This window comes from Scomber japonicus, chromosome 10 (genome assembly GCF_027409825.1).
Source record: "Scomber japonicus isolate fScoJap1 chromosome 10, fScoJap1.pri, whole genome shotgun sequence".
NCBI classification, from domain to species: Eukaryota; Metazoa; Chordata; class Actinopteri; order Scombriformes; family Scombridae; genus Scomber; species Scomber japonicus.
In genome coordinates, this window is record NC_070587.1 from 7,601,211 (window position 1) to 7,615,627 (window position 14,417).

Below are 14,417 nucleotides of genomic sequence, written 5' to 3' on the forward strand. Positions count from 1 at the left end.
AACACATGTTGCTTAATTAAGGCAAAAATTAATGAATGACTCATCTTAATCTAAGGAAACCATGTAAGAATACCTCCCAAACAGATCAGTATTCATACACAAGTTTCAATTTTAAAACAACGATACTGCATGTTTGAGCTTCTGTAGTTCTGACAGAAGAGGATGATCGCACAACACAGAATGTTTTACATAATTAAATCCAACATAAATTGAGAAGATGAATATAATTAATTGATGTATGACTTACCTGGAGTTAACAATAATAAACTTCTGGTCAATTAAATGTCAAATCATATAAAGTTATATATACAACATATTCTGCATGATGGAGATACACTTAAAGTATCAAACTTATTTAGTGACTAGCGCCACCATTAGAGTAAGATCTCCAGTAAAATCATTCAATTCACAGCTATATTGTAACATAACCACGATCATTTTTATTCACATTGATTTGACCTCAAAAGACCTGAGAGAAATCCTCACTTACAATGGTGTCAAGATTTAGACCAAACAGCAACAAGACAATAATGAAATGTCAATAAAAACTGAAGAAAATAAATTCATTGAATTAATACAAAAGAAGCAAACAGATAAGACTACAGTGATGTTAAACACATTTACAATCAATTAAAACAAGGTCTGAAATAAGGCTTTTGAAGAGCTGTAGCATTGGCAAAGAATCCAAGTTTAAGGCTCTTTGCAGGTTCCAAGTGTGAGGTACATTGTATGAGAATGACATTTCAGAATTACTATTTCAGTTCTGGCTAATGGAGTGTGGAGCAACCTGAGAAGGTGGTCAGTTGAATTAGAGGGTCTTTATTTGCATCTTTGACTTTTTATCACAACTTCTGTTAAAGTTTGGTTGTCCAAGTTAGAACTAGGATCTAGGAATTGGTTGTCCTTTCAGCACAACTGGCCACCAGTCGTTTGATCAAAGGGAATTTCCTCAAAACCAATTAGTCCAACAGCAAGAGTCCATCAAGCTGAGCCTCGGTAACTCCTGATTGAACATACAGTGTACCCACAGGCATTTTGGTGTATGTACACAGTGGTATCGTAAACACAGTTTGTGATTTACATTACTGGGTGGGAGGCTGAAGTCGGTCTTGTTTCTTTGGGTGTGGGACAATAAAAGGCCGGCAGCACTCGAGACTCTCTATGTTTTTGACTTTGAAGAGGACTGTGAGCCAACATCACATCAGGTATTGTTCACCATGGACAAGAAGATGCTCTGGACTGCTGCGCTGCTCATTTTATCAGGTAGACTTAGATTCATATGTTTTTTGATGGAAGAATAATGTTTTTAATCAGAATTAATAAGCTGTTGTATTAGTGTTATAAACAAGATTTATTATTTTGCAGAACATTGAGACAATAGAGCACTTTCTGCAGCATCACAATGTTGGTCTAACAGTAGTTTTCTTCATCAGTTTACTTAGGTATGTGTGTGAGTGAGGGTATCTTACCTCCAGGACCTCTGAGTGGAGCTGTGGCACGCACAGTCACGTTCACTACCACCCTCAGACCTCCTGAGAGTCCATTTGTCTCTGTAAGCTGGAGCTTCAGAGGGATGAACATCATCACATCCTCAAACTCTGACATCATTGGGACCGGATACACCAACAGGATCTCATTAGATCGAGCTACGGGGGCCCTGGAGCTTGGGAACCTGGTGCCGGAGGACAGCGGGTTGTACAAAGTCACCATAATACCAGAAGGAGAACCACAGAAACAGGGAGAGACCACACTGAATGTGTATGGTGGGTTTACTGTTATAGAGTTCTTCTATAATGACCGCTGTCTTCAAAGCCCATTTTATTGATACAAGTTCAGGCAAAAAATAATTAAATTAAATTAAAATAATTAAATGGATAAAAACTATTTTTCTTAATGCATGGTAGACACAATAGCCAATAATAAAAATACAGTAAACACAAATGTCAGACAATAAATGATATTGTTAAAATAAAGATTCTAGTGTTCTAGTTTGTCTTTAAACAACTGGAAAAAACTTTAAGCTAATGCTTAAACCCAGTTGTGTTACATTAATGTGTCCAAAATAAACAAAACTAAAAACAAACTAAAAAACTAAAAAAAAATTCAATTAAATTTATTTTATAGAATTGGCATGAAAACCTACAGAAAGTGACATGGAAGTGTTTCCTGGGTAGCCAATTTAAAATCTAACTTGATCAGGACCAATACAAATGAATAAAGACATTTTTACTGTCTTTTGTGTTTCTCTGTGTCAATGCATCATTTTTTATCGCCATTTCCTGTGGACTCACACTTTTTCTCTTCTGTCAGAATTAATAACAGACGCCGCCATCAGCAGCCCCGCAGCCATCCTCATAGAAGACAAAAGCTCCACCAACCTCACCTGCAAGGCCTCTGGCTCCATCAGCAGAAGAGTGTGGATGAAAGACGGCCGTCCTCTCCATCCCAGTGATAGAGTCGGCTTCTCAGTGGACAACAGAACAGTGTTCATCCAACCTGTTCACAGCTCCAACCACGGCATCTACCAGTGTCTAGTCAGCAACCCAGTCAGCACCATGACTGCAACCCATAAGCTCACTGTCAACTGTGAGTATACTCACTGCTCTCTGCAGTACTGAAGTAGTTCATAAAAGGTTAGTCCTAACAAAAAAGATCATAGGGTGTCATTTTAAAGTGAAAATTATATGCATAGGAGGCCTTCTTGGGGTGATTCTCATTTTTTAGCCATATTAAGGGCATTAGGTAGAGCAGTGAACTCTCTGGCTTAAAGAAAACTTATTATGCACAATTATGGCTCTTTATTTATATTAATCTGGGGCTTTACTGGGATATCTTTGCATGATTTAAAGTTCAAAACACTCTTTTACCGGCTCTTTATTCAGGTCAGCCACTTTCTGTAACAGGCCATTCTAGCACTTGTAAGTGGGAAACTTTACAAAAGGAGCATTCACCCCAACTTTTGGAACTTTAACCATGTTTAACACAGACATCTGACATTATAACAGTATATAATTAACAAAAACTCACAAAAATGTTATGCTCCTACTGCATATTTCTCTTCTCTGTTCAGTTGGACCACATAACATATCAATTATTGGACCATCAGCGGCTCCACCTGGCCAGAAAGTGACACTGAAATGTACAGCAGCCTCTGTCCCACCAGCAATCTTCAGCTGGATGTTGAACGGCAATGAGACACATGTTAATAACTCCTTGTATATCATAGAGAGGTTAGAGGCAAAAAACACAGGAAACTACACCTGCACTGCCAGAAATATGGTGACCTTGCAGGAAAACTCCACAGTTTTGAATCTGAGAGGTAAGATTTCCCCTTTGAAAATGGACAGTGATTTATGCATTCATTTGTCTTTAATATACCATGGCCATTTTGTTACTATTACATATATTTTAAGGCCTGGTGACATTTCAAGTGATGGTAATTATTTAATTACTTACTTCATAAAGCATCCTGTGCTCCTCCCTGCTGGTCGCTGACAGTGCTGGTGATGAGCTCAATGATCCTGAGGGGGTTAATGTAGCTGATAATGAGCTGGAGGTGACAGGTGATTTAATAATGTATAATATATATACCCAATAATTCACATTTAAGCTCCTATATCTATTTTAATTGCCACATTTATCTAAAATTTCTTTCTGTGTCTCTACAGGTTCTTGCCTCCTTGATGTGTTTTGCTTATGATGGATGATCTTCTTTAAAATCAACCAAATTACAGAAACAATGAATATTAGAGAGAAGAGTAAGAGACTTTACTTTCTATGTCACCTCATTCCTGAGACAATGTGGAAACACTCACACTCTGAAAAAACATTATTTAATAATACACCTATCTATTTGAAAATAAATGTACAGATAATATAAGATCACACTGCCATTATCACATTAATTATTTTATTATAATTAGTTTATCATTTATATTAGCATCATCTGAATGTACTATTCACATTTCTTATTATTCCTTAAGTATTCAAATAAATGTGTCAACAATTATTTGGTTTTGGGTTTTGTTTGGTTGTTTGTTTGTTTGTTTGTTTGTTTGTTTGTTTGTTTGTTTTGCTATATTGTGTATTTACAAGGCTCTACTGCAAAAACTGCTTACTTGTCATTGCTCCCTGGTTACATTTAAATACATTACGATGACAGATCGCAGGATATTTTAACATTAAATGTACTTCATGCTCACACTGAACTTGGAAAAAGTGGGTTAAAACATGCTGCATAAAAATGGTTACACTCTCTTTCACTTAGAGATTTTCAAATGTTTCTTAATTGTGAAAAAAGTGTAATCTATGTCTGTGAATTATCTGTGTGTTCATTTCTGTGTAAAAAGACCACCCTTTAAAAAGAGATCCTGATACAACGAGACTTCCTGTTCAAATAAAGAATTGAATAAAAGTATGTCTGGCAGCCTTTGTTTGTGACCAGACAGTGACATTAATATGATCACATTGCTGTAGGTGTCCCTGCTTCTCCAGGAAGCTGTTGTTGCAAACATAAGGCATTTTTTTTCTAAATCCATTGTTACTCATATTCAGTGAATTAATCTGGGTTACAAAAAGTTCAGCAGCGTTGCTTCACTGTTGCATCACCGTTGTACAAACATTGTGATAGCAACTCTGACTGTGGCACTTCTCTTATTTCTCTTCCTGTTTCTGTCTCTAATAATCAAACCGATTTTGAAATTCTTTGAAGTAATGTGATGTGATGAAATCAAATACCACAGCTTGTGTATTTGTGCAAGTTATTGTATGCAGTCATATTGTGGCATACCATATTCTATTGTGCAACATGTACATAATGATGTATAATTCCTATTTACAGCATGCAATACATTTAAATCTTTATTCTGCCCATTGATTGATTCCTCTGCAACAAGTCTGCTGAATTATTTGAGTGACTGATCAAAGCTATTTGCATGGCTAAGTACCAATTAGAAGTAACTGAGAAAATATGTTTGAGGGCGTTTTTTTTTTTGTTTTTTTTTTTTGTTGTTTTTTTTGTTTGTTTTATTATTTTTTGTTTTATTTGTTGTTTTGTGATCAGGGTGAACTAATACTTTAAGTTTCTGGAGACATCTTCACTTTACTGTTACTTATAGATGGAATAGTGAACGTAAATGATGAACGTATCTGGACCGAGGTTTGTGAACCACTGCTGTATAGAGGACACCATCATCATTTGACCACATGAGGTCAGTGTTTCTCTCTAGAAGTAATCAGCGGCAGTGAATCGTGCAGACTGCTGACATCTGAATTTTCAGACTTGAACAAACTAAACAGGAACCATCGGAACATTAAAGTTTTGATTAAGATATTATTATTAGAAAGAACAACTGATACATGAAATATACCTCTTGACGAAGCCACAACAACAATGTTCTTCTCTTTCTTGGGCAAGTTATTTTAATTACTTATTAGACTCGCTTGTTTTATGTCACAGGTGTGTTTTTAATAAGCGGTTATTACATCTTCAGAAACGTGCAGGGAAGCGAACAGCACACAGAATCAGACACTCATTATACATATTTAGTTAATAATATACAGTGCTGGTGGATCTGAGGCAGCTCGATTATTGCAGCGTTGAAGCAAATATCACGTGTGTTTGAGTCACTGTTGGTGAGGAGTTGACAGTAAACAGTTTGTTCCTCTTTGTAAATGATCATTTTTTTCTGTTTGGCAGTTTTCTGGGACCCGGTGCCACTAGGTGTTTGTTCGACTGATCAGCTGGACGGATCTGCATCTTTGTAAGTTGCCTTTGTAATGTTGACTTGAACGCTGCTTTAACTTAACGTGACCAGTGGTGGAAGAAGTACTCGGATACATTATTTAAGTGAAACAATCAAATCCACAGTTTAACCATACTGCATTTAAAATGTACCTAAATAAAAGTATTCAAGTATTACCCACTGAATTTACTAAAAGTAGTCTATTAAAGTAAAAGTGTTGGTTTTGAATATATTCAAGCCTTGATATGAAATATATTTATTAATGTATCAATGCATAATCAGATTCAGCATTATATTGTTGTAGCTGCTGGACATTGAGCTCGTTTAAACTGCTTTATTAGGGTCATAAGATACATCTTATCAAGGGTTGATAGATTAAGGGTTAGAACATAGTTAAAACATAGTTCTACTGCATACATGTGGACCAATTATTTTTTTAAAGGTCCAATATTTGCATAAAAAATGCAAATATTGGCGTGTTTTACTTATTTGGGCTTTAAAATGTTATTTATTTGAAACCATAGGAGGTGAAGTGTTTCTTTGGTAGAACTGCAAATATCTAATGTCAAAGAAACACAAATACACACTGGTTAAGGGCCCACAAGCCGAAATGTTTGAGAACCACTGGATTAACATCTTACCATGCAGTGTTATTTATAAGATCATCATCATGTTATTTTATGTAAAATGATAATCTAAAAAGTAACCAGTAACTAAAGTTGTCAAATAAACGCAGTGGAGTAAAAACTACAAAATGTCCCTCTTGGAGTAGAGTTATTACAGTAAGTAGAATAAAATGAAAATATTAATGTAAAGTAAAAATGTGTTTAAGTCCAGTACTTAAATAAATGTTCTTAGTTATTCCACCACTGAATGTGACTCACTTTATAATACTGATTTACTGCCGTAACTTCCTAAATCGATGTATTCGGCTGTGTATAAATAGGGAACTATTATATTGTACTGTAAGGTGTTTTTGTCTACCCCATGTAGGTGTGCACAATGAAGAATTGCAGCAAATCTCATTACATACTGCTGTTGATTTACATCACGTCATTCAAAGGTAAGACAAAAAACTCTGTGCAGTGGGCTGCTGTGTGTAACACCTGCTAGTTGATAAATATTGTTATAAAATCATATTAAGTGACTTTTTTAGACATTCACTGAAACTTGCCTTCAACACAAAGCTATACACTTACTAACATATTTTTGAGCCCACTTCTTTGTTAGCACACTGTTCCTCTATTATTGCAAATATATTTTATGATGTGAGTTACAATATAATCAGAGCTGTCGACTCTGAAATATGTTTATATTTACTACAAAAAAATACCAGTCAGTCAAAGAGTGCAACCAAACTAAGACTGTACATTTAATTTCCATTTCATCTGTCTTTCTCTTCCCCTTGTCACCATATCACCACGTTGTTTGGCAGCTCTTGAGGCACAAAAAGTCCAATTCCAGCCTAAAGTGACAGGATACCTCAAGCATGATGTCACACTGCCGTGCCAATTCATCCAAGGATCACAAATGAACAATATTACACAATTTCAGTGGGACTTCCACACACCAGAAGGAGAGAAAAACCTCATTCTTGTTTTTAATAGCCAACATGGAATGAGTATTCCTGACACTTTTCTGAAGGATAGAGTGGAGCTTACAGAACAATCTCTGATCATTAAAAATGTGAATAAGGCAGATGCAGGCTCGTACAGCTGCAGCATTACAGTCTTTCCCAGTGGTTTATTTGAAGGAACCACCAAACTTGTTGTTCAAGGTAAGTAAGAATAGTTACATATCACTGGAGCGATTTCCAGTCAATGTAACCAAGTTAAGTCGATTGACAGAAAATTAATTGGCAACTATTTTCATGATCTAATAATCATTTTGAGACATTTTTCAAAGAAAAAATGCAAAATGTGAAGCTTTGAAGCTTTTCTGTGTCTCAAATAACACTTGACACAAACTGCTACCAAATTATGATGATGTAGTGACAGTTCAATCAGCGTGTATCAGTATTGCAGTCTGATGTTATAGCAGGTTAGAAACTTGGACCAGCGTCTGAAACTGATTAGAAAGTCAAAAGTGAATTGATGCCACCATGATAAAAATATGCGATGCATGGTGTGATTAGATTCCTTCATTTAAAATATGCTTAAAATATCTCTGCACTGTACCAATTATATTGCTCATTTATTGTACCTAAAAATAAATACACCACATCTGATTCTTATATACAGCAATGAATGAATTTATGCTTACACTAATTTGATGTCTGTGAGGTTTGACACACACCGGGTTTAATCACAGTCATGCTTCCCTCCCCAGAACAGATACCGTTATCATCAGGAGTGGTTGCTGCTATAGTGATCACTGTCATGCTGCTGTTAGTGATCATGGCGGCCACAGCATACCTCATCTTCACGAGAAGGTGTGTGTGTGTGTGTGTGTGTGTGTGTGTGTGTGTGTGTGTGTGTGTGTGTGTGTGTGTCATAGTCTACTTTCAGGGACAAATTTCAGACTTACGAGCAGTAAACTGGGGACGGCTTGTCCAAATGGGGACAAAAGATGTGTCTCAAATTGAGAAAAAGTTGATTTCTTGGTTAGTGGTTAGATAAGTTTCCAGGAAGTTAATGTAAGAAAGTATGTAGTAATGTCCCCAAAAGTGACCATGACCTGAAGTCTGTGTGTGGGTGTGATATGCATCTTATGTGGGAGTGTAAAAGCTATAATAAAAACCCTCTTCCCAGAACCAAGATAATATCATAAGAGTAATCATCTATTTTAATACACATTTTTAAAATTAAATAAATCTGCCCTGCAAATGCTGGATAGAGGAGGAGGATTTTTAACATGATCTTTGATATGTATATGTAAAATAAACCGGATATTTTGTCATGTACACAAATCGTGATGGAATATGAAATTATTTCATATTTTAATGTGTGTATTGAACTACACATTTTAAAATATTGTCCCAAACATGTGTCCTATTAATTTAACTTTTAACTTGTCATAACCCTACTAAGGTAATACTTTTATTGCAAATATGTTTTTTATATTAATAGCTGTAAAATTAAGTGCAAGTCCAGTGTACATTCAGTCCATCTAAGATTTAAAGAGAAAAAAACCCTTGTTTCATTATAACACAATCATTAACTGATTGAGTCCCAAAAAGGGTTTCAAGGAGGAACTAATCTCAGTTTTGTTTCCTTTATTCAGACGTGACTCTGCAGTCAGGCACCGTGTCTACATTGGTGAGAGCACATTGCACCAGTTTCTCTTCACTCTATTTCCAAACAGCACCTGTGTGTGTTTCAGTTCCCTTGACTGAAGTTTGTCTTTCAGATAAAGATGGTCCTGTGATGGATGTGGCCAGGCTATCTGTTCTCAACAGAGATGAGGTGAGCTCAGAGCTGGTTTGAAGTTCAGTTAAATACGTTTTAGTCAGATGAAGTTTCACTGTTGCTGTTGCAACATAATGATTGTGATGATAACATTGAGCAACAGAGTCTCCACCTCAACCCTTTCTCTCACGCTTTCTCATAGGATGTGGTCTACTCTGATGTCAAGTTTGAACCATCCAGAGAGGTTACTGCTTTATTCAATGACAAACACACAGAGACCATGCATGCTGATGATGTCACATACTCTGAGGTCATAGTTATGCGTCCACAGCCCAAATGAGATTAGGAGATGTATGTTTAAGTGATTTCTTATGCTTGTTGATGTTTTTTTTTTAAAAAGCTGCTGTAAGTTGCATTTACCATCTTTTTGCTGTCATTTAGTGAAATGTATGTCACATCCTGACTTCTATCAATGAAATAATGTAAACAGATTTGTTCTTAAGATGCACATACAAATGATTTGCAGTAAAAACATTTGTGGCATTCATCAATTTTCTAATACTTTGAATTTTTAATGACGTATGAAGGAAATCTAGTGGTCCAGAGCTGTCAATGCATGTCATTAATAGATGATCTCTACCTTTCTTCACTGGGGAGAAACAGTTGACTTAAAATGATCATGTTCTAGTCTGAATTAATTTGGAGTTTAAAAATGCTTCTCGGGTGATCCCATCTCACGTGGAAAGCTGAGACACATTGCCTTTCATAGAACCTTATATGGCAGTTTATGATTGTGCTAATAATCACATTTCACAAATATGCACTTCCTTTAGAGATGAAATGAGTGTCAGGTTGAAAGGAGCGATTATCCACAAGTTCAGGCATTTAAGAGAGTTTATACACTTGTACAAGCAAAGCTCACTGAAAAAGGTAAGATAGTTTTATTCTAAAATAAAACCTAACCTTTGTTCATGATCCTGCAGTATAAAGTGTTTCTCCATAGGCCCAGTCACAGCAGGAAGAAGATAGAAAAGAGTGAGCGGTGTTATTCCTCAATAAAAACTGGTCGACATAACAACAAATGGACACATTTGATGTTGTTTTTAGTTCTAAATGTTGCAAAGAGGAAGAGTACAAGCAGAAACCTTGACTGTGCATGCTTACAGCTCACAGCAACTATCTCTACCGCTCTGGAAAAAGGGACATAAACATTTCTGCGCCTGTATGTAACCCAACAATTGGTATGTCTTTCTGCAGGAGATAACATCATGTAATAGAGACAGACCCAGTTATAGTTGCCTATGGCGAAACATTTATCTGGCTCCCAATTTTGACCGTCACCAGTACACAGTTCCAATCCCTCCACAGGTAGTCCAGTACACACATTTTCTCCTTTGCTAACCATTAAAAGGAGGAAGAAACATAGGAAAGGAAGACAAATATGTAAATTACACAGTCCAAAGGGAACTAAATGCAAAGGCCAGTCAGGACTTTATGCCATGTCAATGATAGCAAGAGTTGGCGATGGTGAGGGGCTTAAAGTGACACCCAGCTTTTCCTTTTCAGCAAGAAAGTGAAATGTCTAGATTTATATTTTACTTTAATGTTTCTCAACTAAATTACGTCATGTTACGAAACAATGGTTTTTCTAGTCAGTATTTGCCTGTGAGTTTTATTTTGAGTCAAAGAGGAAGGCAGGACTCACTTATCTTTCCTAACACTGCCTATTTCCTTAAACCACAGCAGCTTTAAAGAAAAGAGAAGAATGTGGTAATGTAGTACAAACAGTATGTATTCCAGTTGGCACACATACCAGTTGTACTGCAGTAGCATTTTATCTTGTCCAGTGTGCTTTCAGTCTGTTGTGCAGAACATCAAACACACAGATGTTGCAGTCTGAGTTTGCATTGTTTAAGAAGGTGACAAAGTATGGTTCATCACTCACACTTCCTGGCAGTGGCAGTGTTTTGTAGGTGTGAGATCATGCCTCCCAAACTCTCTCTGCACTGCCAGAACATGTTATATAAAATCTGTTTTTTCACTTTATATGTTTTTCACTGTATAAAAATGTTAACTTATATGTAATTCTTTTGATGTTTTGGTTGTGTTGTGTGAAAGTCTGTGCTAAAGAAATGTGATTACAATCAGTGTTTTTGTGCTTTTAGGATAATTCAGTCATGTAGACAGAAATGACTGCAGAGTCATGAAACTGTCTCAACATATTCTGTAGAACATAATCTTTAGTTTGTGGCTACTGATTGAATAAAGTTCTGCATTTTTCACCCTACAGAATCATTGGTTTCTAGTGCTTTCGTGACAGGAAATAGATGCAGAAGATAAGACAAATGCAGTCTGTAGGGAGTGGCAGTCTTTTCAAATCACAACATCAGACACACATCTCTCAGATATAAGAACAGAAATGCAGCTAACGTTCAACTTGAAGAGCAGAGACTAATACAACAAGAGAATGAGCTACTGTAAAGCATATAATGAGATTATGATCAGAAATCCCATTTAGAGGACAAAAAACAATTGTAGAAAGCATGATGTAGTTACTTGCATTAAAAAAAAGGTTATTGTTTTCCAACTCTCAATTTCCTCATGCCTATAGTATACACACACCAGAATCATCAAAGTTAAATTTTTACCCAGTTTGGGTCAATATAGCACCAAAACAATGCTGGGCTAATGTAACCCAGGAAGCCACTCAGGATATGTTTATTATGACCCAGTTTTAGTGTTGATATTGAATGATACAGACATTATTAAATGTTTATGTTGAATTGAGAGTGTGCACTACATTTAGAGTGAATCAGTCTCTGCTTGGGGGATAACCATAAATCTGAAATAATTTGATATATGTTAATTGTGTGATCCTAGAATGAAAGAAATTGGAAATGAGAGATTATTATTCAAGATTCAAGAGCTTTTATTGTCACATGCACAGCAACACAGCAGCTTGCAATATTGGAGGCAGTGAAATTTTGTTTCTTCAAGCTCAAGTTCCAATTACAGTATGAAGTAAATATTTACAATTGTAAGAGAAGAGGAAGAGATCTGTGCTGAGGAAGAGCTGCTCCCAAACCAGGCCATGACGCAGCTGCAGTCGACGGTGCATCTTTAAAAATTGCAGAGACACTTCAGGTCCTCACTGATGAGAACCCTGAGGAACCTGAAGCTTTTGGCTCTCTCTACAGGTGTCCCCTGGATGTAGATGGGGGTGAGTGCTTCCTGTAAATCCTCCTGAAATCTAGCACCATCTCCTTCATCTTGCAAACACTGAGGTGGAGGTTGTTGTTCGGACACCATGATGGCAGAGGTCTAACTCTCCTCTGTAGGCTCCTTATGATCAGATGGTGCCATTAGCAAACTTGATGAATGTGTTGGAGTTGTGTGTTGCCACGCAGATGTCAAAGGTGTACAGGGCCAGGCTTAGCGCACACCTTTGGGGGACTCTGGTTCTGACCACCTTGGTGGAGGAAGTGATGTCTCTGTTTGTCAGGAAGTCCAGGATCCAGCTCCATATAGCACTATTGAGTCTAAGGTCCCTGAGCTAAATGTTAAGTGTTAAGTTCTGAACTGTAGTCCACAAAGGTCATTCTCACATACTGTATGTGTCCCTCTGCTCCAGGTGGGTGGAGACATGTTTTGCTTGTATGTAAACTGTAGGGGGTCCAGTGAGTCTGGTAGGGAGGAGGTGACGTGGACTTCGATTAGTCATTCAAAGCACTCCATAATGATAGAAGTTAGTGCTATTGGGTGATAGGCAGTTTTTGTTTTTTATAGTCACTCAAAGGACAACAGCTGTTCTCACCAGCACCATGTTGGTCAGAGGATTATGCATCACTTTATGACTCACACTTTATAGCTAACACTTGGCTACTGTGACTTTGTGTGTGTGTGTGTGTGTGTGTGGGTGGGTGTGTTGTGAAGAAGGGAGGTGTTTGTGCACAAGTTAAATCTGTTTTGTTACATGCTATTCACAAATAAAACATTAGTAGTAATAGTATTACTATTGTTGCTATTGTTGTTTGCACCATCTGAAGATTAAATTCATTATATTAAAATGTGTAATTTATTATAATTGTTGCATCTTGCAGATCTGAAAGTTTTATAGAACTACAGTAAAGTTTTACACAAAAATAGTTGCAGTCACCCAATAATTTATGACTTAAACTCAATTTAACCACAGTTTTTAAAGGCATCTCTTAGCTCACCTTTTTTCATTGACTTTACAATTCGTCTCCTCCTTCATGGTTTAATAGGGTCAGTCCTTTCACAAAATTACACTACTAGACTCACCAACCTTTACACATCCTTCTCCTCTCTTGTGTTCATCTCAAGATTCATTGTGCACAGCTCCTTATTTCACTTCAGACAGTGCATTTCCAGTGGAGCCTTCCTATGAAAGCTTAAAGCATTAACTCCTTCTATAATTGAGAGTTAAGGAAGCACCACCCTGATGAAGGCGAGATAGCTGAAAACGTTTGGGGAATAGAGCCTCCGTTATTTGGAGAGGAGCTGTATAACTTGTTTAAGTTTGATGAGCATGTATTGAAGCTCTATGTCCTGCACCTTGCTGAGTTTGCGTTTTCAAAATTAAAAAGAAGGACATTTCTGCTGGAAGGTCAATCTTGATATTGGGTCATCCTTAAAGCTGCTTTAGTCAAGGTTCACATACTACTATTTGATGCTATAGCCCATGCCTTTTTTAGCAAGTGACACATCTACTGGTATACTGGCAATCTGTAAAGATGGATCTGTGCACCTTTAAGTATTCTCATGAAGCTTATTAAATAAATGTTTTTTAAATCCAGCATGAATATTTATATTTTTGTGTATCTATGGCAAATTAATTTTCAGTTCCAACATAATGAACCGTGAATAGTAAAGCCCATTGGAGTAAGTTAATTACAATTTTGTGCAGCCAGAAGAAGCACTGGACCTTTCACCTTTGTTCCATTTATATTTTCTTTTCCAGTGTTCAGCACCAGAGAAGTGCTGTTTTGCATTATCATCATGTGACCACTGGAGGTCCCAGTTGTTCTGGTGCTTACTGGCAGCAGGGAGGACTGAACCTTATGAACCACAAAATGATGAATTGCAACTCAAAGACAAGAAAACTAAGATTTTATTTATCCGATAAAAGATTGGTTTTTGTTTTATGCTGCCAGTAAAAATTGTTAAAGATTGGGAATCGCAACCTGTTGCCGGCAAGTCTATTTCTTAAAAGGATCATTTTAATTAATTGTCTGTTTTACTGAGCAAATCAATAATTCCTTCAGTTAAATAAGCATCATTTTTGGCACCAAAGAGAGACTTAAGT

General features: G+C 36.7%; 1 protein-coding gene across 1 annotated transcript; it reads left to right on the plus strand.

The window, feature by feature from the left end:
• The first annotated feature begins 1,444 nt into the window (after positions 1-1,444).
• Positions 1,445-9,431, plus strand: LOC128366265 (carcinoembryonic antigen-related cell adhesion molecule 6-like). The gene is made up of 7 exons (XM_053326950.1): positions 1,445-1,763; positions 2,311-2,586; positions 3,071-3,319; positions 8,073-8,175; positions 8,967-9,001; positions 9,093-9,148; positions 9,294-9,431. Exons 1-7 carry the CDS (start codon positions 1,445-1,447, stop codon positions 9,429-9,431), a joined length of 1,176 nt encoding a protein of 391 aa, XP_053182925.1.
• Positions 9,432-14,417: the final 4,986 nt, after the last annotated feature.

Bases quoted from the DNA above. Each gene is read 5' to 3' on its own strand.
- LOC128366265 (XM_053326950.1), top strand. From the start codon at position 1,445: ATGTGTGTGAGTGAGGGTATCTTACCTCCAGGACCTCTGAGTGGAGCT. The intron at 1,764-2,310 runs GTGGGTTTACTG...CTCTTCTGTCAG, and splicing joins GACCACACTGAATGTGTATG to AATTAATAACAGACGCCGCC. The intron at 9,002-9,092 runs GTGAGAGCACAT...TTTGTCTTTCAG, and splicing joins CAGGCACCGTGTCTACATTG to ATAAAGATGGTCCTGTGATG.